The sequence below is a fragment of the Mobula hypostoma genome, chromosome 3 (genome assembly GCF_963921235.1).
Source record: "Mobula hypostoma chromosome 3, sMobHyp1.1, whole genome shotgun sequence".
Classification (NCBI taxonomy): Eukaryota; Metazoa; Chordata; class Chondrichthyes; order Myliobatiformes; family Myliobatidae; genus Mobula; species Mobula hypostoma.
The window spans coordinates 93839027-93862045 of record NC_086099.1 but is presented as its reverse complement, the minus strand read 5'-3'; the positions used below and the strand labels follow the sequence as shown (position 1 = coordinate 93862045).

The window sequence follows — 23019 nt, the reverse complement described above, 5'->3', positions numbered from 1 at the left end:
GATGAGCTTGGCTGCACGGACAAGTTGAAACGTGGGCGTCCCAGATTTCCCAGAACCAGAATCAAAATCAGGTTTATTTATCAGCGCTGACATGTATTGTGAAATGTGTTGTTTTGGGACAGCAGTGCAGTGCAAGACATTAAAAATTACAATGAACCGTGAATAAATACTGCAAAAGAGGAATAGCAAGGTAGTATTCATGGGTTCATGGACCGGTCAGAAACCTGATGGCGGAGGAGAAGCTGCTGCTCCCAAAATGTAGGTCTTAGGCGTTTTGTTGCTCTTCCCTAATGGTAGTGATGAGAAGAGACCACATAAAGACTGACTGTAAAAGCTTTTATAGATATGTGAAAAGAAAAAGATTGGTTAAGACAAATGTAGGTCCCCTACAGACAGAAACAGGTGAATTGATTATGGAGAACAAGGACATGGCAGACCAATTGAATAACTACTTTGGTTCTGTCTTCACTAAGGAGGACATAAATAATCTTCCGGAAATAGTAGGGGACCGAGGGTCCAGTGAGATGGAGGAACTGAGGGAAATACATGTTAGTAGGGAAGTGGTGTTAGGTAAATTGAAGGGATTAAAGGCAGATAAATACCCAGGGCCAGATGGTCTGCATCCCAGAGTGCTTAAGGGGGTAGCCCAAGAAATAGTGGATGCATTAGTGATAATTTTTCAAAACTCTTTAGATTCTGGACTAGTTCCTGAGGATTGGAGGGTGGCTAATATAACCCCGCTTTTTAAAAAAGGAGGGAGAGAGAAACCGGGGAGTTATAGACCGGTTAGCCTAACGTCGGTGGTGGGGAAACTGCTAGAGTCAGTTATCAAAGATGTGATAACAGCACATTTGGAAAGTGCTGAAATCATCGGACAAAGTCAGCATGGATTTGTGAAAGGAAAATCATGTCTGACGAATCTCATAGAATTTTTGAGGATGTAACTAGTAGAGTGGATAGGGGAGAACCAGTGGATGTGGTATATTTGGATTTTCAAAAGGCTTTTGACAAGGTCCCACACAGGAGATTAGTGTGCAAACTTAAAGCACACGGTATTGGGGGTAAGGTATTGATGTGGATAGAGAATTGGTTGGCAGACAGGAAGCAAAGAGTGGGAATAAACAGGACCTTTTCAGAATGGCAGGCAGTGACTAGTGGGGTACCGCAAGGCTCAGTGCTGGGACCCCAGTTGTTTACAATATATATTAATGACTTAGATGAGGGAATTAAATGCAGCATCTCCAAGTTTGCGGATGACACGAAGCTGGGCGGCAGTGTTAGCTGTGAGGAGGATGCTAAGAGGATGCAGGGTGACTTGGATAGGTTAGGTGAGTGGGCAAATTCATGGCAGGTGCAATTTAATGTGGATAAATGTGAGGTTATCCACTTTGGTGGCAAAAACAGGAAAACAGATTATTATCTGAATGGTGGCCGATTAGGAGAAGGGGAGATGCAACGAGACCTGGGTGTCATTATACACCAGTCTTTGAAAGTGGGCATGCAGGTACAGCAGGCGGTGAAAAAGGCGAATGGTATGCTGGCATTCATAGCAAGAGGATTCGAGTACAGGAGCAGGGAGGTACTACTGCAGTTGTACAAGGCCTTGGTGAGACCACACCTGGAGTATTGTGTGCAGTTTTTGTCCCCTAATCTGAGGAAAGACATCCTTGCCATAGAGGGAGTGCAAAGAAGGTTCACCAGATTGATTCCTGGGATGGCAGGACTTTCATATGATGAAAGACTGGATTGACTAGGCTTATACTCATTGGAATTTAGAAGATTGAGGGGGGATCTTATCGAAACGTATAAAATCCTAAAGGGATTGGACAGGCTAGATGCAGGAAGATTGTTCCCGACGTTGGGGAAGTCCAGAACAAGGGGTCACAGTTTGAGGATAAAGGGGAAGCCTTTTAGGACCGAGATGAGGAAAAACTTCTTCACACAGAGAGTGGTGAATGTGTGGAATTCTCTGCCACAGGAAACAGTTGAGGCCAGTTCATTGGCTATATTTAAGAGGGAGTTAGATATGGCCCTTGTGGCTAAAGGGATCAGGGGGTATGGAGGGAAGGCTGGTACAGAGTTCTGAGTTGGATGATCAGCCAGGATCATATTGAATGGCGGTGCAGGCTCGAAAGGCCGAATGGCCTACTCCTGCACCTATTTTCTATTTTCTATGTTTCTGTGTCCCGAGTCGTGAGGGTCCCTAATGATGGATGCTGCCTTCCTGAGGTACCATCTTTTGAAGATGTCCTTGACGGTGGGGAGTTTTGTGCCCAGTGCTGATCCTACAACCGTTTGCAGCCTCTTTCGATCCTGTGCATTCGAGCCTTCATACCAGATGGTGATGGAAACCTTTAAGATGATACTTCAGAACACAGGCGTTTGCTGGAGTTAACCGTGTACAATGGGTTTCGGCCCAAAATGTCGACTGTACTCTTTTCCATAGATGCTGCCTGGCCTGCTGAGTTCCTCCAGCATTTTTATGTGTGTTAACCATTTACAATGTTTACTAAAAACCACCAAGTGATTCTGCAAGAGTCAAAAAACATCTCTCTCCATTACTAACCTCAGTATTTAAAAAAATAAATGTTGTCTTACTGCTCAACAGACTCTTCCTGTGCACTTAATTATAATTTCTGCATGGATCTCTGACGTAGGCCAAATATTTAGTGCAGGCATTGGTTCTGGATTGTACTTCTCAGCTCTTTCACAAATGTTGGAGGAACTCAGCAAATCAGGCAGCAACTATGGAGGGGAATAAACAACTGATGTATTGGGCCGAGACCTTTCTTCAGGTCATCAGGTCTCAGCCCGATGTGACTTTGACTGTGGAGTGAATGATTGTTGGTGTCAGAGTACACAGAAACTTGAAGCAGTTTGAGTATCTCAGAAACTTCTGATCTCCAGGGACTTTCATGTACAAGTCTCTAGAGATCACAGAGAATGGTGCAAAAAACAAAATCCAGTGAGTGTCAGTTCTGTGGGCGAAAATGTTAATGAGAGAGGTCAGAGAAGAATGGCCAGGCTGGTTCAAGCAAATTTGAAGGCAACATCAGAATCAGATTTATTATCACTGGTATGTGTCATGAAATTGGTTAACTTAGCAGCAGGAGTTCAATGCAATACATAATATAGAAATAAAAAAATAAATGAATAAAAACTGAATTACAGTAAGTATTTATGTATATTAAATAGTTAAAGAAAGTGTGAAAACAGAAATAATATAATAAAAAGTGAGGTAGTGTTCGCGGGTTCAATGCCCATTTAGGAATCAGATGGAGAGGGGAAGAAGCTGAGTGTGTGCCTTCAGGCTTCTGTATCTCCTGAAGGGGGCATGTCCTGGGTGATGGGGGTCCTTGATAATGGACGTCACCTTTCTGAGGCACCACTCCTTGAAGATGTCTTGGATACTACAGAGGCTAGTACACAAGATAGAGATAACTTTACAATTTTCTGCAGCTTCTTTTGGTCCTGTGCAGTAGCCCCCTCCCTGCCCATCCCAGACAGTGATGCAGCCTGTCAGAATGCTCTCCATGGTACATCTGTAGAAGTTTTTGAGTGTTTCAGGTGACAACCCAAATCTTTTCAAACTCCTAATGAAATATAGCTGCTGTCTTGCCATGTTGGAACCAGGTTGGGTCCTCAGAGATCTTGACACCCATGAAACTGCTCAGTCTCTCCGTCCGTGACTCTCTATGAGGTTTGGTTCGTGTTCCCTTGTTTTACCCTTCCTGAAGCCCACACTCAGCTCTTCCATCTTACTGACATTGAGTGTAAGGTTGTTGTTGCGACACCACCCAACTAGCTGGCACATCTCATTCCTGTACGCCCTCTCGTCACCATCTGAGATTCTACCAACAATGGTTGTATCATCAGCAAATTTATAGATAGTATTTGAGCTATGGCCTAGCCACACAGTCATGTGTATATAGAGAGTAGAGCAGTGGGCTAAGCACACACCCCTGAGGTGCGCCAGTGTTGATAGTCAGCGAGGAGGAGATATTATCACCAATCTGCACAGATTGTGGTCTTCGGAAGTCGAGGATCCAATTGCAGAGGGAGGTACAGAGGCCCAGGTTCTGTAGTTTATTGATCAGGATTGTGGGAATGATGGTGTTAAATGCTGAGCTATAGTCAATGAACAGCATCCTGACATAGGTGTTTGTATTGCCTAGGTGATCTAAGGCCGTGTGAAGAGCCATTGAGATTGTGTCTGCCATTGACCTATTGTGGCAATAGGCAAATTGCAATGGGTCCAGGTCCTTGCTGAGGCAGGAGTTCAGTCTAGTCATGACTATCCTCTCAAAACATTTCATCACTGTCAATGTGAGTGCTAATCATTAAGGCAGCTCACACTACTCTTCTTAGGCACTGGTAAAATTGCTGCCTTTTTGAAGCAGGTGGGAACTTCTGACCTTAGCAGTGAGAGATTGAAAATGTCCTTGAATACTCCTGCCAGTTGGTTGGCACAAATTTTCAGAGCCTTACCAGGGACTCCACTGCGGCTTGCTGCCTTGTGAGGGTTCACCCTCCTTAAAGACAGCCTAACATCGGCGTCTGAGACAGAGATCACAAGGTCACCGGCTGCAGCAGGGATCTTCACAGCTGTAGTTATATTCTCCCTTTCAAAGTGGGCGTCGAAGGCGTTGAGTTCATCTGGTAGTGAAGCATTGCTAGCATTCATGCTATTGGGTTTTGCAACATAACTATAACAGTGGTGTGCAGAAGAGCATCTCTGAACGCACAACATGTTGGACTTTGAAGTGGATGGGCTACAGCAGCAGAAGACCATGAACTTACACGCAGTGGCCACTTTATTAGGTGCAGGAGGGACATAATGAAGTGGCTGCTGGGTGTATATTCTGGGGATGTTAACACAAAATCTATTTCCTAGTCTAAGTATCTGTGAACACTCCTGTAAGAAGATTTTATGATCCAAAGTGTACCTTTAGCCGTTGAACTACTAGGTAAAGACTGCAAGAGCAAGTAATTGAACTGAGAGTGGTTGTCATGGTAACCCGGTTGACAGGAATGCATCTTGAGCAGTTTAGACTACTATTCATCAGGCAGGCTGGTGATTGCATATTTCAGCGGGAACTCAGAGTATGACCCAACAAACACTTAATATTAAAAACTGTACTCTGTATACATACAAAAATGTAGAAGCTGACATTAAAGTAACTACAGGACGGTGAGTCTGACATCATTGGTGAGTAAACTGCTGGAGGAGGAGAAGCGAGGGACAGGTTGGCCAACATTTGGAGACAAGGTTGGATTCCGGGTTAGAATTCCTTAAAATGCTTATAATACCGAGAGAGGGGGGCATTCTCTACCAAACACACAGCTTCTACATAATACCTCACAAAATAATACCATGTAGTTGAATATTCTCAACAACTCTTTGAATTGTGGCAAAGAGTGTATCTGAAAACAGCTTGAATTCAACCAATCCTCTTCCACTTGGCTACAATCTGAATATTTGCTTTCACTTCAATTGAACAAGAAATCTTCCTGAAATTCCAAAGCATCTGGCAGATGGAATACAATGTTGGTGAAGGCGAGGACATGTACTTTGGAACGAAAAATGGAAGATCAGATTATAATTTAAATGGTAAAATATCGCAGCATACTGCTGTGCAGAGGGACTTGGGAGTGCTTGTGCGTGAATCACAAAAGGTTATTTGCAGGGCAGCAGGCTATCAAGAAGGCAAATGGAATGTTGGCCTTCATTGCCAGGGGGATTGAATTTAATAGCAGGGAGGTTATTCTGCAACTGTACAGGGTACTGGTGAGGCCGCACCTGGAGTACTTTGTGCAGTCCTGGTCTCCTTACTTGAAGAAGGATATTTAAACGTAAACAACAGGAATTCTGCAGATGCTGGAAATTCAAGCAACATACATCAAAGTTGCTGGTGAACGCAGCAGGCCAAGCAGCATCTATAGGAAGAGGCGCAGTCGACGTTTCAGGCCGAGACCCTTCGACCCCGAAGGGTCTCGGCCTGAAACGTCGACTGCGCCTCTTCCTATAGATGCTGCTTGGCCTGCTGCGTTCACCAGCAACTTTGATGTATGTTGCTTGAAGAAGGATATACTGGCTTTGGAGGCAGTGCAGAGGAGGTTCACCAGGTTGATTCCAGAGATTTGTGGGGGTTCGACTATGAAGAGAGGTTGAGTCGCCTGGGACTGTACTCGCTGGAATCCAGAAGAATGAGAGGACATCTTATTAAAACATATATAATTATGAAAGGGATAGATAAGATAGAAGCAGGAAAGTCGTTTCCACTGGTAGGTGAGACTAGAACTAATGGGGGAGCAAGTTTAGGACGGAGATGAGGAGGAACTGCTTTTTCCAGAGAGTGGTGAATCTGTGGAATTCTCTGCCAATGAAGCAGTGGAGGCTACCTCATTAAATAGATTTAAGACAAGCTTGGATAGATTTTTGCATAGTAGGAGAAATAAGAGTTATGGGGAAAAGGCAGGTAGGTGGAGATGAGTCCATGGCCAGATCAGCTGTGATCTTATTTAATGGTGGAGCAGGCTCGGCGGGCCAGATGGCCGACTCCTGCTCCTTCTTCTTACATGATTCCTTTTTTTTTTGCTGAGTAATTTGACTGACCCTAACCATTGTCCCCAACCAGCAACTTAAACCAGGCAGGATCTATGAAAAAGAATAAACAGTCAATGTTTTGGGCCAAAACCCTTCATCAAGACTCATCAGACTGTTTACTCTTTTCCATAGATGTTGCCCGGCCTGTTGAGTTCCTCCAGCATTTTGTGTATGTTGCTTTTAATTTCCAGCATCTGCAGATTTTCTTGAGTTTTTGCAGTGACTTAAACCATTGATTCTGACAATTGATGCAGACCATTAACTCTAACTACTGATCCTACTAACTGCAAACAAGAGGAAATCTGCAGATGGTGGGAGAGGAGAGAGAAACACAAGGGGATAGGTGAAAGCTGAAGGGGGAGGGATGAAGTAAAGAGCTGGGAAGTTGATTGGTGAAAGGGATACAGGGCTGGAGAAGGGGGGAATCTGATGGAAGAGGACAGAAGGCTGTGGAAGAAAGAAAATGGGGGAGGAGCACCAGAGGGAGGCAATGGGTGGGCAAGGAGATAAGATGAGACAGGGAGGAGGGGATGGGGAACAGTGAAGGACAGGGTTGGGGGGGGGCATTACCAGAAGTTTGAGAAATTAATGTTCATGCCATCAGGTTGGAGGCTACCTATACTCCATCTGCCAGAACTGGGATCTCCCAGTAGCCACCCATTTTTTTCCACTTCCCATTCTGATATGCCCATCCATGTCCTCCTCCACTGTCGTGATGAGGCCACACTCAAGTTGGAGGAACACCACCTTGTATTCCATCTGGGTGGCCTCCAACCTGATGGTATGAACATCGATTTCTCGAACTTCTGGTAATACCTCCCAACCCTTCAGTACTTCCCATCCACACTTCCTTCTCTCACCTTATCTCCTTGCCCAACCATCATCTCCCTCTGGTGCTCCTCCCACCTCTTCTTTCTTCCATGGCCTTCGGACCTCTCCCATCAGATTCCCCTTCTCCAGCCCTGTATCTCTCACCGATCAACTTCCCAGCTCTCTACTTCATCCCTCCCCCTCCCGGCTTCACCTATCACCTGGCCTTTCCACCCCTCCGCCCCCTTTTAAATCTACTCCTCAGCTTTTTTTCTCCAGTCCTGCTGAAGGTTCTCTGCCCGAAACGTTGACTTTGCTCTTGTCCATAGATGCGGCCGGCCTGCTGAGTTCCTGCAGCACTTCGTGTGTGATGCTGTAACAGTTGCCCTTAAAACGTAACCTCATCTACTGACCTTCGGTCTCAGACTCGGATCATTGATCTTGACGCTGGTATCGAGCACAATCAATGACCGCTCATAGTCTTGAATCATTCTGTCTGGCCATTTGTAATTTGTACAGACCACAACCCTTATTGTAGTTGCTGACCCCCACCCCACAGGCAGTGACACTCCTGTGCACCGACCTCAGCGACTTTAATCAGCCATTTCCACCTGAACTCCGACCCCGGGTTCGCCGCCAAAATCCACAACGGAGAGCGCCGCGCCAGTGACGTCACGGGACCACGTGACTCGCCCAAAGCGGCCGATGCTCGCAGTGGGAGACGTGGCGCCGTGCGCCGGAAGTGATTGGTGATGTTTCCGGGACACGTTGCGGCTGGGGTTTGATGGTTGGCCATGGAGACGGTGTTCGGACTGCCGTTTGTGCTGCTGGAGTGTCCCAACGTGAAGCTGAAGAAGCCGGGATGGCTGCACATGCCGTCTGCCATGACCGTCTACGCCTTAGTCATCATCTCCTACTTCCTGATCACCGGCGGTGAGTGACCCAGTCTCGGCCTGACCTTCCCCTTCTGACCCCCTCCCCTTTCGTCTTTCATCCCTCCCTCCCTCCCTCCCATTCACACTCGCTCTCGTCCAGGATAGATGCTCGCTGACCAAGGAATTTGGTTCTTGCACTCCCTGTTTCTGAGCCTGCAGACCTTGGAGTTTAGAAGAATAGGGCTGATCTCAATTGAAATGTATAAGATCCTACGAGGGTCCAATTATACGAACAGGCGTCACAAACCGGGGTCTTCCTTTGTTGCAGTGGATGACCATGACGTCTTCGACGTCTAACCCTAACCCTAACTCTTCACTCTCCTCGATGCTGGAGGAACTCAGCAGGCCAGGCAGCATTTAGGGAGTACACAGTCGACGTTTTGAGCCGAGGCCCTTAATCAGGCCTGGAGAGAGAAAAAAAGATGAGAAGTCAGAGTAAGAAGATGATGTCCTTATCTCACCCCGGTATGAGGCCGCCAGCTACCCTCACCTGTCGAAGCGGTGTACGGGGGTGTGACCGTTGTATGCAAACAGCTACTTGGGGCCACAGCCCGGTGGGGACCAGAGGTGAATGAGCTGTCCCAGAATGAGCACGACGAACCCCCTCAGCAGAGGTACTACCCCCCCCCTTGAACGCCCCATACACCCCGCTATCACTCTACATTAGGATAATTTGTAGAAGCCAGAGGTGTGAGAGGAAACTGGAGCATCCAAAGCAAATGCATACAGTCACAAAGATAACTGGGTGCACAGACAGCCCCCAGACTCAAGATCAAATCTGGTTGGAGGCGTGGGGCTACAGCATTAGTTACTATGCCATCATGTCACTCACCAACTAAACAACACCTCATTTTTAAACCGGTTCTAATTGCTTGCAGTAACATTGTTTTTACCAAGGCTTTTCAGCTTTGAAATTCCCTTCCTAAACCTCTCTGCCTCTTTATGATGCTTCTTAAAGTTTCTCTCTGGTCACCTTTTGGTCAGCTGTCCTAATATTTTCATTTGTGGCTTGGCATAACTTTTTTTTGGTTAACAATACTCCTGTCAAGATCCTTAATGTTTGTTTACTCAATCAGTGACTGATGTTTATTTTGTTTTTTTTTTAAGTAAATAGTCTCTTGTCCTTTGTATTAGTGCTAAAATTATTTTGAAATTCTGGGGCTGAGGCCTGACCTCACTAGGAAATACACTGAAGTTAAACTCTGAGGAGTGTATGAGACGATTTCTATCTCTGAATTCAACCTGTACCAATTTCTATTCTTGAAAGGTGTTTTAACAGTCACATTGGACTTTAGTTGCTAATGCCTAATCAGTAATTTTAAATTTGATTTCAAACTTGTAAAATTGCAAGATTTAACCGTAAATGTAAACTGCAGGTCCTACGTAGAGAGCGCTTGGTATTTTCCCCTCTTTTATGTTCATATTGATTTTGTACCCATTGGTTATGGATTGGGAACTGCTACTGTCTGGTGTGTTCAGTTACTGTAATATTTTATGCTCAAGAAATGTTGAAGTTTTCCTAAAAAGAACAATCAAATCTGATGTAGAATTGTTGAGCTAAAATATTAATGTTTTCTTTTTCCACATATCCCCTGGCTTGCTGAATGCTTGCAGCATTTTCTGTTTTTATTTCAAATTTCTAGCATCTGTGATTTTCAAATTGAGATTACGTTACTACGCAGGCTGCTTAACTCCTTTAGGCAGCGACTTGTCAGCAGGCTGAATTTGGTACCTTGCAGTTATTGGTACCATAGCAGCGATAGTCCAGAACATTTCCAGTCTCCTGCGGCCTTAAACAATGCCTCTACCAACTCAGCTTTCAGTGGAGATCTCTACTAAAAACCTGTCTTTCCCATTGAATCTGGGAAAATTGATTGATAATTCATTCCATTCCGGATACATGTATGTGAAACGACCCAGAGGGAGATATTTAGTGGAACAAGTATGCTGGAAAATCCAGCCAGTCAAGCAACATCTATGGAAAGAGAAACGGGTTGAAGTTTTGGATTGGAGATCTTTCCTTGGGGAAATATTTGACGTGGCTGTTTCACCATCCATGGGTGAATAGTCTATGTATTGTGGCAGTGACTCCAGAATGAAAGATGTCGTACATGTAGAAAGCCATGGATCAAGAAGCAGGGCATTTTCATGACTTGAAATTGTCAGTGTTGGGACTGCTTTAACCCTTTCCAGAGATCTTATTTTGGGTGAAACATTTACAGCAGAAGGTAATGAAGGTGTGCTGGGAGCTGGACAGGGTGTATGGGTGTATTTACTGCCACGTGTGTTTTTTTTGGTAGGTATCATTTACGATGTGATTGTGGAGCCTCCAAGTGTGGGGTCGATGACAGATGAACATGGTCACCAAAGGCCTGTTGCCTTTTTAGCGTACAGGTATGATGGGATAAATCACCATTCGCACTTTGCTTTCCCTTGCTATTTTCACTCTGATTCCTCTCCGTTTTTTCTCTGTGCTATAGTTCCACAGATGTTCAATGTTCTCTGAATTGTGTACTAGGTGGGCACTAGTATCGAATTATATTTTATTGTTGGGACTTTGTAGATTTTTCTGGCGTGACCACATTAGAATTAAGCTCTGCTTGGGCCGGCTGGTGGCGCAACGACATTGGCGCCGGACCCGGGTGCGGAGGTTCCCGGGTTCGAAGCCAGTCGGGTCGGCTCCCGAGTACGCTTTCCATCCGTGCTGGGTTGAGTGTTGAGATCACAACTCGACCTCGTAAAATAACGGGGGAAAAATACTGCGGAAATGTCTGTGTGAAGAGTGGCGTGTCACACAGTCTCTCTCTCTCTCTCTCCCTCGCTCTCTCTCTCTCTCTCCCTCTCTCCCTCTCTCTCTCTCTCCCTCTCTCCCTCGCTCTCTCTCTCTCCCTCGCTCTCTCTCTCTCCCTCGCTCTCTCTCTCTCCCTCGCTCTCTCTCTCTCGCTCTCTCTCTCTCCCTCGCTCTCTCTCTCTCTCTCCCTCGCTCTCTCTCTCTCTCTCTCGCTCTCTCTCTCTCTCTCTCCCTCGCTCTCTCTCTCTCTCTCTCTCTCCCTCGCTCTCTCTCTCCCTCGCTCTCTCTCTCTCTCCCTCGCTCCCTCGCTCTCTCGCTCTCTCTCTCTCTCTCTCCCTCGCTCGCTCTCTCTACGCTCTCTCGCTCTCTCTCTCCCTCTCTCTCTCTCTCTCCCTCTCTCCCTCGCTCTCTCTCTCTCCCTCGCTCTCTCTCTCCCTCGCTCTCTCTCTCCCTCGCTCTCTCTCTCCCTCGCTCTCTCTCTCTCGCTCTCTCTCTCGCTCTCTCTCTCCCTCGCTCTCTCTCTCTCTCTCTCTCCCTCTCTCCCTCGCTCTCTCTCTCCCTCGCGCTCTCTCTCCCTCGCTCGCTCTCTCTCTCGGTCTCTCTCTCGCTCTCTCTCTCTCTCTCCCTCGCTCTCTCTCTCTCTCTCCCTCGCTCTCTCTCTCTCTCTCTCCCTCGCTCTCTCTCTCTCCCTCGCTCTCTCGCTCGCTCTCTCTCTCTCTCTCCCTCGCTCTCTCTCTCTCTCTCTCGCTCTCTCTCTCTCGCTCTCTCTCTCTCTCTCTCTCCCTCGCTCTCTCGCTCCACGCCTTGTATAAGCCATGAAAAAGACATCATCACGGACACGCAGGCACATGCCAAAAACAAGAATTGAGATATGCCACCTTCTATTTTCTGTAGATAAAAGCGGGCTTGTTGAAATTTCTCTGTGATAATTAATGATAGTGGTTGATTTTTTTTGTGGGACTGTTCACTATGGTCTTATTTTGATTATGTTTTCACTTCAACTTAAATTTTTGCAAATAAGTTGAGGGTATAGATCAAATCTTGGGCTATTTTTGATTTGTAGCGCTCAGCTCTTCGTGGATCAGAAATATAAACCTTGTTATGGAATCAATATTTGTCTAATTTCCTGTCTCCGTCACTCTTTTGCCTACACATCTTATTTGGCTATTTGAATTCCTTTAAGAGTCAATTTAGTTTTAAGAAATTGGTGTGCAAGATCAAAATGCTCCTTTTTAGAATTGAAACACACCTGGGGCTTACAGAATTTAACCAAATAATATTTATTAATGTGAGTTGGTGTAATGGCAGAGAGATTTATAATCTTGTCATGGTTTATTATTGTACAGTAGACGATCAGCCGTACAGCAAAAGGGGAGTACAGATTGCATGAGAATTGCTCAAAAATATTACTGCACGTCCATGTTAGTACTCTGTGCATAGATCTCTTGGTAAATGCTCCTTAAGTAACAATGTTTTACAGTTCTGTAAAAGGCTAAACATAAGCATGAGTATAAAATACAGCAGAAAAATCCAACGAATGACTGGACCTGTTGTACATGAAGTGGCAAATCTTCAAAGCAAACGTTCTTGTTAATCAACTAACAGCTGCTTTGCACTTGTGTGTACATGAAAATATGCTAAAAAATCTTCTCTCACTTTTTTGCACAACGTTTTAAATAAATAAGCTCAAACACTGAATCTTAGGCTATGCATAGACTTCTACATGTTGCCTAGCCCATCCCTTAAACTGAATTCACTAACTGTCAATGTCAAAAGGGCAATGCCTCTTCACAGTTGAGGGGCAGAGGGTGGGTTGCTGTGCTATAGTTTAATGTGCATCAGTGCATGATCAAAAGGACATTGCAACCTGGTGTGTGGAATTCAGATGAACGTCTTTAGTGAAAAATATGAAATTGCTTAGTATTCTTAGAAATTTTTGCTGTTCCAGATGTATGAATATCAGATAAATGAGTTTTAACATTAGGTGTTGTGTTATGCACACATTACAATTGGGAGGAATTAACCTTTATTGTGATATTTATCATCAGAATTGGGATTGGAGCTATCTCGATTCTTGCTACTGTCTGTAAGGAGTTTGTACATTCTCCATGTGACTGCGTGGGTTTCCTCCGGGTGCTCTGGTTTCCGCCCACATGCCAAAGACCTACTGGTTGGTAGGTTAATTGGTCATTGTAAATTGTCCCGTGATGAGGTTGTAGTTAAATCGGGGGTTGCTGGGCAGCACAGCTCAAAGAGCCAGAAGGGCTTACTCTGCGTTGTAGCTCAGTAAATTATAAATAAATAAACTCTTTTCACTAAAGTGCCAGAGTTCGTTGTACACATGTTCTCTAATTTGGAACCACAACAAATTGGAACTAATGTTAGCAACACACATAAAAGTTGCTGGTGAACGCTAGGCAGCATCTGTAGGAAGAGGTGCAGTCGACATTTCAGGCCGAGACCCTTCGTCAGGTCTCGGCCTGAAACGTCGACTGCACCTCTTCCTACAGATGCTGCCTGGCCTGCTGCGTTCACCAGCAACTTTTATGTGTGTTGCTTGAATTTCCAGCATCTGCAGAATTTCTGTTGTTTGGAACTAATGTTGTTTTCTTTCTACTTTTACATAGAGTGAATGGACAGTACATCATGGAAGGTCTTGCTTCTAGTTTTCTGTTTACAATGGGAGGTCTGGGATTTATAATCTTGGATCGCTCAAATGCACCAAATATTCCAAAACTGAATAGATTCCTACTTCTTTTCATTGGCTTCGTCAGTGTCCTGTTGAGCTTTTTCATGGCCAGAGTCTTTATGAGAATGAAACTGCCGTAAGTAATAATATTCCAATCTATTACAGATACTGACCAACATGTATTATATCTGAATATTAAGTACTGCTGTTCTTTTTCTTAAATTGTCTGACTATATTTTAACTTGGTAGTTTAGAGCTTGACAATTTCCATTCAAGGGAAATTATTCAGCTGTCTTGTATGAAAGGGCCTAACACAAGTGGGGACCACATATCTGTGATATACTGTGAAAGTGGGAATTATATAGTCAGGAGGCATGGGATCCAGGGGTTCAGAATAGGCTTGCCACAGAAGGGGCAGGGGGTGGTTGTAGATGGAACATATTCTGCTTGGAGGCTGACCACCATAGTGTTCCACAGGGATCTGTTCTGGGACCTCTGCTCTTCGTGATTTTTTAAATAAATAAATATATACATGTACAAACATAAATGACTTGGATGAGGAAGTGGAAGGGTGGGTTAGTAAGTTTGTAGATGACACAAAGGTTGGTGGAATTGTGGATAGTGTGGAAGGTTGTCGTAGATTACAACGGACATTGATGGTATAAGGAGCTGGGCTGAGAAGTGGCAATTCGGAGAAGTGTTAAGTGATTGGCAGTGGAAGGTCGAACCTGAAGGAAGAGTAGGGTTGCTGGCAGGATTCCTGGCAGTGTGGAGGAACAGAGGGATCTTGGGGTCCATGTCCAGAGATCCCTTAAAATTGCTGCACAGATTGATTGGTTAAGAAGCCATATGGTCTGTTGACCTTCATTAGTTAGGGGATTGCAAGAACTGCAGGGCAATGTTGTAGCTCTGTTTAGACCACACTTGGAATATTGTACTCAGTTCTGGTCACCTCATTATAGGAAGGATATGGAAACTTCGGAGAAGGTGCAGAGGAGATTTACCAGGATGCTGCCCAGATTTGAGAACATGTCTTGTGTGTGAGCTAGGGTCTTTTTTTCCCCCTTTTGGAGCAAAGCAGGATGAGAGCTGACTTGATAGAGGTGTACAAGATGATAAGTGTCATAGATCATGTGGATAGCCAGAGACTTTTTTTTCCCTTCCAGGGTGCAGATAGCTAATACCAGTGGGCATAATTTTAAGGTGATTGCAGGAAAGTATAGGGAGGATGTCAGAAGTAAACTCTTTACCGTGAGAGTGGTGGGTGCATAGAATGCCCTGCCAGGGGTGGTGGTAAAGGGATTTAAGAAACTCTTAGAGGTTCATGAATGGTGGAAAACTGGAGGGGTATGGAGGAGGGAAGTTTTAGACTGAGCCTGGAGTAGATTAAGAAGTTGGCACAACATCATGGGCCAATGGGCCTGTACTGTGCTATAGTGTTCTGTGTTCTATGTTCTATATAGCAGTTTTCAACAAACAAGGATTAATCTGTTTGCCCTGCACCATGAGGACCAGTTTCTATTTTCCATCTGAAGCAGTTTCTAGGATTCAATTGAGTGTATGTATACCCAGATAATGTAAATATTGCTAGATCTGTACAAAGGTGAGTTGTCTTCTCCAAACAAAATTATTCTCAAGTTCCTGTTTAGAATACAGCGAATTCTGGTTAATTGGGACATATTGGGACTAGTACATTTTGGCTCAATTTAGAGGCTGCCCTGATAGCTGAAGTATTGTGGAAATAGTTAAGTGTATAAAAAAGATAAAATTTTGTTTAACTTTGTAACAAATTATGTACTTAAATGAAATGCAAAACAAATTAGAACATTGTCAATACTGCTACAGTACTATACAGCTATTTAACCATATAACAACCATATAACAATTACAGCGCGGAAACAGGCCATCTGGGCCCTTCTAGTCCGTGCCGAACTCCTACTCTCACCTAGTCCCACTGACCTGCACTCGGTCCATAACCCTCCATTCCTTTCCTGTCCATATAGCTGTCCAATTTAACTCTAAACGACAACATCGAACCTGCCTCAACCACTTCTGTTGGAAACTCATTCCACACAACCACCACGCTCTAAATAGAGAAGTTCTCCCTCATGTTACCCCTAAACTTTTGCCCTTTAACTCTCAACTCATGTCCTCTTGTTTGAATCTCCTCCACTCGCAATGGAAAAAGCCTATCCACGTCAACTCTATCCCCCTCATAATTTTAAACACCTCTATCAAGTCCCCTCTCAATCTTCTACGCTCCAAAGAATAAAGACTTAACTTGTTCAACCTTTCTCTGTAACTTAGGAGATGAAACTCAGGCAACATTTTAGTAAACCTCCTCTGTACTCTCTCAATTTTATTGACATCTCAGTCAATTTTATTTACTGCTCCTAATAGTTATCAACGGAGGAATTCATCTGCTGCGTTCTTTTGATTGACTGTAAATGAGTGCAGTCACCTAGTATAGATAATGGACTGCCTTCATACAATGCTATTGACGATTGCATTCTCCAAAACTTCATTTTCATTGCTATATTCAAGATGATTGTCAATACCTTCAAATTCTTCATAGTTCTTAACTGGTTGAAGTGGTGAAGTCATTTCAATTTCACTCCCAGCCATTTCTGGCATCTCCAAACTTGAGTGTGTGAAACCACAGCGAACAAGAGTTCTGAATGGTCTTACTGCTTATTTCTTGCCAACTTTCATTGCCAGAAATGTTTCAAATGCAAGCACATGCAACTGATGCTATTTTAAAAGCCGTTTGCTCTAAGTACAGTGTAGTGTCCAATGGCCACACAAGTGCACGTGTCTGACATTAATTTGAAACTGTTTGGCAAAGTCTCTTGTCCCAGTTAAGCACCACAGTATCCCAAATAAGTGACTGCCCAATTAACACCAAAATCCACTGTATAAGCTTTACTAAGGTTCTTTGACCTAGTTGTGTAGATGGCAAGACGTGGAAGAGAGAATTGAGATATCTTTTAAAATTTTTAAGATGAAGAGGATAGGAGCGTAAGAAGTAGGCATAGTGATCCCTCCCCCCGATGTGATCTCCCATACAGTGAGATTATAGCTGATTTTTGCCTCAGCATCACTTTGATTCCCTTAATATCCAAAAATCTTGCCTTTTCTTTTTTGATTGTTCTCCGCATACTCCAAAGATTCTTCTAAGAGACTGTTAGATAGGTATGTGGAGCTTGAAAAATAGAGGGCTATGTGGTAGGGAAATTCTAGGCAGCTTCTAGAGTGGGTTACGTGGTTGGCACAACATTGTGGACTGAAAGGCTGGTAATGTGGTGTAGGCTTTCTATGTTCTATTCTCTGCTTTCTGTATGATGAAATATCTCCAGATCTTGAATGCCTTATTGTGCAATCTCACTATGGTAATGACATCGAACCCTCTGGCCCTTAAGAAGTTTGTATGTTTCAGTGTGATTACCTCTAGAGATAACCTACTTTGTTTTGCTTTGCGTGCAAAACAGACCATTCCAGCATCTCATCTGGTGAATCATTGTAGCACTTCCTGTATGCAGGTACGTCTGTCGTAGGGAGATCAGATCTATATATGATACTCCAGATATCATCTCTCCGGGGATGGATAGAATTGAATTAAAACGCTAGTCAAGTCTTTTGCAAGCAAGGCCAACAGGCAGTTCACCTTCATAATTGCTTACTGAGTATGTTAATGTCAGTGATTTATGTGCAGGGATGTCCTAATTCCTTCCCAACACCACCACTTTTCAACCATTTAAAAAGTATCCTGCTTTTTAAATTTTTTTGGCAAAAGTCTATGTTCACATTTTCTATTTTCCAGCTTCCATGTTCTTGTCCATTCATTTATTCTCAGAATTGGGAATCTTTGTATATACCTCTCCCCACCCCCAATCCTTTCTGTACCAGTCTGATAGCAAGTCTTCTAAAGTCAGTAAATCGGATTCAGTGCACTATATTCCCTTATTCAAATTGTTGATTGTGAAGTGATCCTTGTGACACCCCACTGGTCACAGCATCCCAAGCCAAAAATAACGTTTATCCCTTTTTATATAGCATTTAGCCAGTCTTTAGTTCATGCTGGTATATTATACCCAATACCATACATTCTCATTTTGCTTAATAATCTCTTGTGGCACTTCATCAAAGGCCTTCTGAATGTACAAATCTACCATAAATAAGTGATTATATTAAATAAAGACCAACAAGTCGAGGTAGGTGGGAACAGGTAGAAACTATTGAGACCTAAGGCAGCCACATCTGCGGTAGGTATCTGCAGCTCAGAGCTCGAGTCAAGTTTGGATGCATCAGAAGGGGTACAGTTATATGGTCACTATGTTCTACCTCGTTTACATAAAGTGTTGCAGAATTGGTCAGTTGAGGCATGGAACTATAATTGATGCATTTATGGGGATGTCGGGGATTGAAGGAGCCTGAGCTTTTGCTTGTCTAATGGGTGAACCGTTCACACAATCTTGTGGAGAGATTGCAGGGCAGATGAACACACTGATATTACTGTGTGAGGAGGGTAATATTAAAGACTGCTGGGAGAAGTGGGCTTTTGGGTTGTGGGGCAACCCATGATTTGGGTAAAAGAGCTGCCTCCTTTGCTGTGGAAAGATAAGAATTGAACACATTGAAATGTGGACAAATTTTACACGGAATGACAGAGCAGATGCAGGAATGGTGTTTCTGGAAACACAAGTGAGGTACCTTCCATGAGATTTAGTCTCAGAATAAGGAGTTGGCCATTCAGGATAAAGATGAGAAATTTCTTTGCCAGAGGCAGTGAATCCGGAACATTCTCCTCCAGAGAGCTGTTTTGCCGACTAAATTCAAGATGGTGATTGATAGGTATTTTATGTAATGAAGGAATTGAGGGCTAAAGAGTTGGTGCAGGAAAATTCTGGGGTAACATGATCAAATGAATTGCAAAGGGGTTCCGTGGTCTACAGTTTAAGTTATTTTAATTCTGATATTTGTTAGTATGAAATTGTGGTGGTTAGGAAAAGCCATTAGTGATCATATACCTTATTCTGATTTATTTAGTATGTTGAATGCCCCACCTTTCATCTTTCTCTTTGCCCCCTGATCTGTTCCAAAGAAGTAAATGATAGAACATGGCCCACGATGTACTGATCACGATGCCAAATTAAACTAAATTTCTTCTGCCTGCACACGATCTATATCCCTCCTTCCCTAGCGTGTTTGTGTCTTTGTGTCTTAAATGTCACTATCATATCTGCTTCCACCACTACCTCTGGCAACCTGTTCCTGGTACTTGGCACTTTCTAGTCCAGGTGAATTTATTGTCACATGCACAAGTACATGTATGCAATGAAAAACTTACTGTAGCAGCAGCACAGACGCACAGCATTCACTCAGTGGCCACTTTATTAGGAACACCTCATTACTGCAAATGTCCTATTAGCTAGTTATGTGGCCACAGCTCTGCATAAAAACATGCAGACATGGTCAAGGGGTTTAGTTGTTGTTCAGACCGAATATCAGAACAGGGAGGAAATGTGATCTGTGCCTTTGTTTGGAATAAATTGTTGGTGTCAGATGGGGTGGTTTGAGTATTTCAGAAACTGCTCATCTCTTAGGATTTTCATACATAACAGTTACTAGAGCTTACAGTGAATGGTACAAGAAACAAAACAAAAACATCCAGTGAGTGGTAGTTCTATGGGCAAAAACACCTTGTTAATGAGAGAGTTCAGAGGAGAATAGCCACATTGGTTCATGTGGACAGGAAGGCGACAGTAATTCAAATAACCACACGTTACAACAGTAGGGTGCAGAAGAGCATCGCTGAATGCACAACATGCCTAACCTTGAAGTGAATGGGCTACAGCAGCAGAAGACCAAACTGGTTTCCACACCACACCTGATAAAATGGGCACTGAGCATATAGGCAACATTTACAGGAACAGCAATTATACATTTTTTGCGAGAGAGGACAGAATTAAAATGAAGAAAAACATGTCTATTTAAGTGCAAAGTAATTGTGTTACTAAACTGTAGTGTTTAGGGTTTTGTCAGATGGTTCAAAGACAGACTGGTTGAAGGAGAGTAGTTGTGGTCTAGGACTTCAGGCTTCTGTACCTCCTGCCCGATGGTAGATGCAGAAAGCTTGGACCTGGATGGTGGGGATATATATGAAAAAAAAAAGTTGCTCTGTAATATCTGTGACCTAATTCCTTTTCAAATTTGGGTCTGAGGTACTAGGATTCAGTTTAAAAAAAACTTAATGTAATATTTATTGACAAAAACCTTGGATATCTGGGTATATCTTTGAACCATTCTAAATAAAGGAGAGAGGCAATTCTGCTGTGTGGCTTTTGCAGCACAAACTACAGTAAAGCTGATAACTTTTGGGACTTTGATAGTACTAGACTTGGAGATTTTCTGGACTGTTGTATACCCAATATACTTCCACTTTTTCAGCATGTTACGCAATAGTGCAATAAATTTTCGATTAAACCTCGGTGGTTTAAAGGAAAATGCAAGCATTCCCCAACTCTGGTTTCAGCCACAAACCTACCTGCCTTTTTTTTAAACCTTTGGTATTCTCTTCTCCAATCCTGGACCAGCTCGCACACAACTCCCATGTTTCAGTCTGGGCTAATTAGTGGCCAAGCCATTGGGATTTCTGAGCAATCCAATGTCGGAGTATTGGAGTCTTACTATAGCAATGTAGACACATTTACTGAACGAAGATTATTCACAGATGATGGGATACAAGTCAATTCCCTGAGAATGTAAAGAGAGCATATTCATGCACATGGCTAAAGGCCACCTTTGTCTCCAGGAACTGGTAACCAATTCAGATCTAATTATCAGCCAGGCAGATGTGGTTGGTGGTCCTTGATTTCAGTTTCTCCTTTGAGCTCAGTTAAGATTTATGGTGAATATGAATTAAATTATGGATGCTTCATGTTGAATATATGCGATATTTCCAGTTATGCTGATCTTCAGGAAAATTAAACGGTTGAGCTTGTTTAGTAGGGCAATGTTCGTTAATACTATGGAATATCAATTTCTTTTCCAGAGGTTACTTGATGGGCTAATTTCACGCTGGAAGAGCCAAAGCTGCGGTTCAGAGTGGATCAACGAACCCAAGCCTGCAATTGGAAAAAAATGTGATATGGACATGAACATTTGTAAAGGAAACAATAAATATGTTTTTACAACAGTTCTTGTTAAATCTGGTGGTGTAGCTTTATCAGCTACTGACCTGAATCAATTCAAAGATGGCCAATTGTTAGTTTCCCTATTTGTTGAGTATTAGGGAAGGGAGTGCATGCTCAGCCTGTGGTTTCGCAATAGCCAACTGATAAAGAAAGAGCTGTTTCTCCATGCCCTTTGTAATCTCAGGATGTTCGGAGGTGCTCTGTAGCCACAACTGTAATACATCAAAACAACAGCTAATTTCTGCACAGCAAGATCCCATGGCCACATAAAATTGACAAAACTTACTTTATTGCTCAAGGGACAAATGTCAGCTTGGATACAAAAGAGAAATTTCCATTTGTTCATAATGGGGCAATGGGGGCTTCTGTGTCAAAAGATGGCATCACCAAGTAGCTCAGCTTCAAAGTTCCAGCATGTGTTGTATGTTCCTGTCGCTGGAATGGAACTTGTGCTCAGTTTCTTCTGTCTCTGAAGCAAGAGTGCTACCTGCTGAGCTAACAGACTGCACTTCTACAAATCTTAAGGAAAGAATGTCATTGAAACATAGCATTAATTAACAAAAGGATTGTTCTTGACTTTTTTCAGATTGCACATTGTGACACCGCCCATCTAAAATGATTGAACAGCACACTTCTGTAATAAAATTCCAGAGCTGAATTCTGATCTTAACTTAAATATTGCGAGGTCTTGACTTTGTGAAACTGCTTTAGTAAATGAAGTTTAGAATGAGAGGTTTGAATTGATTGCCATCTAATTCTGTAAAAATGGTTAGATTTTCAGAAGAGAATGCAGGCTACTGATAACGGTATTGAATTTACGCATTAAATTAAAATTTCTGTTCCAATACAAATGATAGTAAAGGTCAAATTTAGTTCTATTTGGCATTAATTTATAGTTTGGAAATACAGTCCATTGAGTAAGCAACAAAATTGCATGGGCTGATCTATGAAAGTGGGAAACTTGCAGGAGAAGGTATGCAAAGAATCTTGCTTTTAATTTGAAAAGTGAAGCAATTGCTTTTCTTGGCTTCCTCATCCATGGTGTGTTGTTTCAGGTCTCAACTGATTGGTACAATTCATTTTGTCATTTTCCCCGTACAGTGCTTTTTGTTTTAGAAAGAAATAACTTAGAAACTTTTATTCCTATACAAAATAACCTAGATATTTATTTGAGAATGTAATACAATGTAAAATCTCCAGTTCATTTGTCTTTAAATGTGGAATTCGTACTATGTTTAACTTTGGATGGGTGGGGCAGGGTTTTGTGGCGAGGAGGGGAAGCGTTAATCAATGTGCCTCAGCTCCGGCAGATTGTGTTTAGTCATGAGCTCTGCTGTCTGTGGGGTTTGAATGTTTGGTTTCCTGTGGGCGCTCTTCTTGTGAATCTGGGCAGCTTTCTCGAGTGGATTCCAGTTAATTGGAACACATCTGGACCAGTACAGTTTGGACCAGTTACGCCAAAGTTTCATGCAAGTAGTTTAAACTGTATTAAAAAAATGAACTACCATTTAACTAAGTAACAAATTATGGATTTAAATGAAATACAGAATGAATAAGAACAGTAACAATACTACTACAGTACTATAGAATTATAGTTTCTAATGGTAATTGACAGAGGAATTCATCCACGGTGTACACTACGGTGTTCTTTTATTTGTAAACACGTCAGCGCGGTCACCAGTGCAGATAATGGACTGCTTTCATATAACGTATTCAATGATTGCATCCTCCAAATCTTCGTTTTCATTGTAACATTCAAAATGATTGTCAAAACCTTCGTAGTCCTAACTTGTTGAAGTAGTGAAATTGTTTCATTTTAACTCCCGGCTGTTTCTGGCATTTCCAACCACAGTGAGCAAAACAGTTCTGAACTGTCTAGCTGCTTATTTCTTGCCAACTACCAGTGGTTGACATCACCACTTTTTGAAGGCAAACACATGCAACTGACGCTGTTTTAAAAACTGCTCTGAGCACGGTGTAGTGTTCAGCAGCCA

The 23019-nt window shown here is 43.1% G+C and overlaps 1 protein-coding gene across 1 annotated transcript; it reads left to right on the top strand.

The window, feature by feature from the left end:
- The first annotated feature begins 8152 nt into the window (after positions 1–8152).
- On the top strand, positions 8153–21027 carry ostc (oligosaccharyltransferase complex subunit). Its single transcript, XM_063043440.1, has 4 exons — positions 8153–8350; positions 10653–10746; positions 13771–13968; positions 20884–21027. Exons 1-4 carry the CDS (start codon positions 8212–8214, stop codon positions 20900–20902), a joined length of 450 nt encoding a protein of 149 aa, XP_062899510.1. The 5' UTR covers positions 8153–8211; the 3' UTR covers positions 20903–21027.
- Positions 21028–23019: the final 1992 nt, after the last annotated feature.

What these genes read in the sequence shown, in the direction of transcription:
- ostc (XM_063043440.1), top strand. Translation starts at nt 8,212, where the DNA reads ATGGAGACGGTGTTCGGACTGCCGTTTGTGCTGCTGGAGTGTCCCAAC. An exon ending in CTACTTCCTGATCACCGGCG is followed by an intron (nt 8,351 to 10,652) that starts GTGAGTGACCCA and finishes TTTTTTTGGTAG; the next exon opens with GTATCATTTACGATGTGATT. An exon ending in GTTGCCTTTTTAGCGTACAG is followed by an intron (nt 10,747 to 13,770) that starts GTATGATGGGAT and finishes ACTTTTACATAG; the next exon opens with AGTGAATGGACAGTACATCA.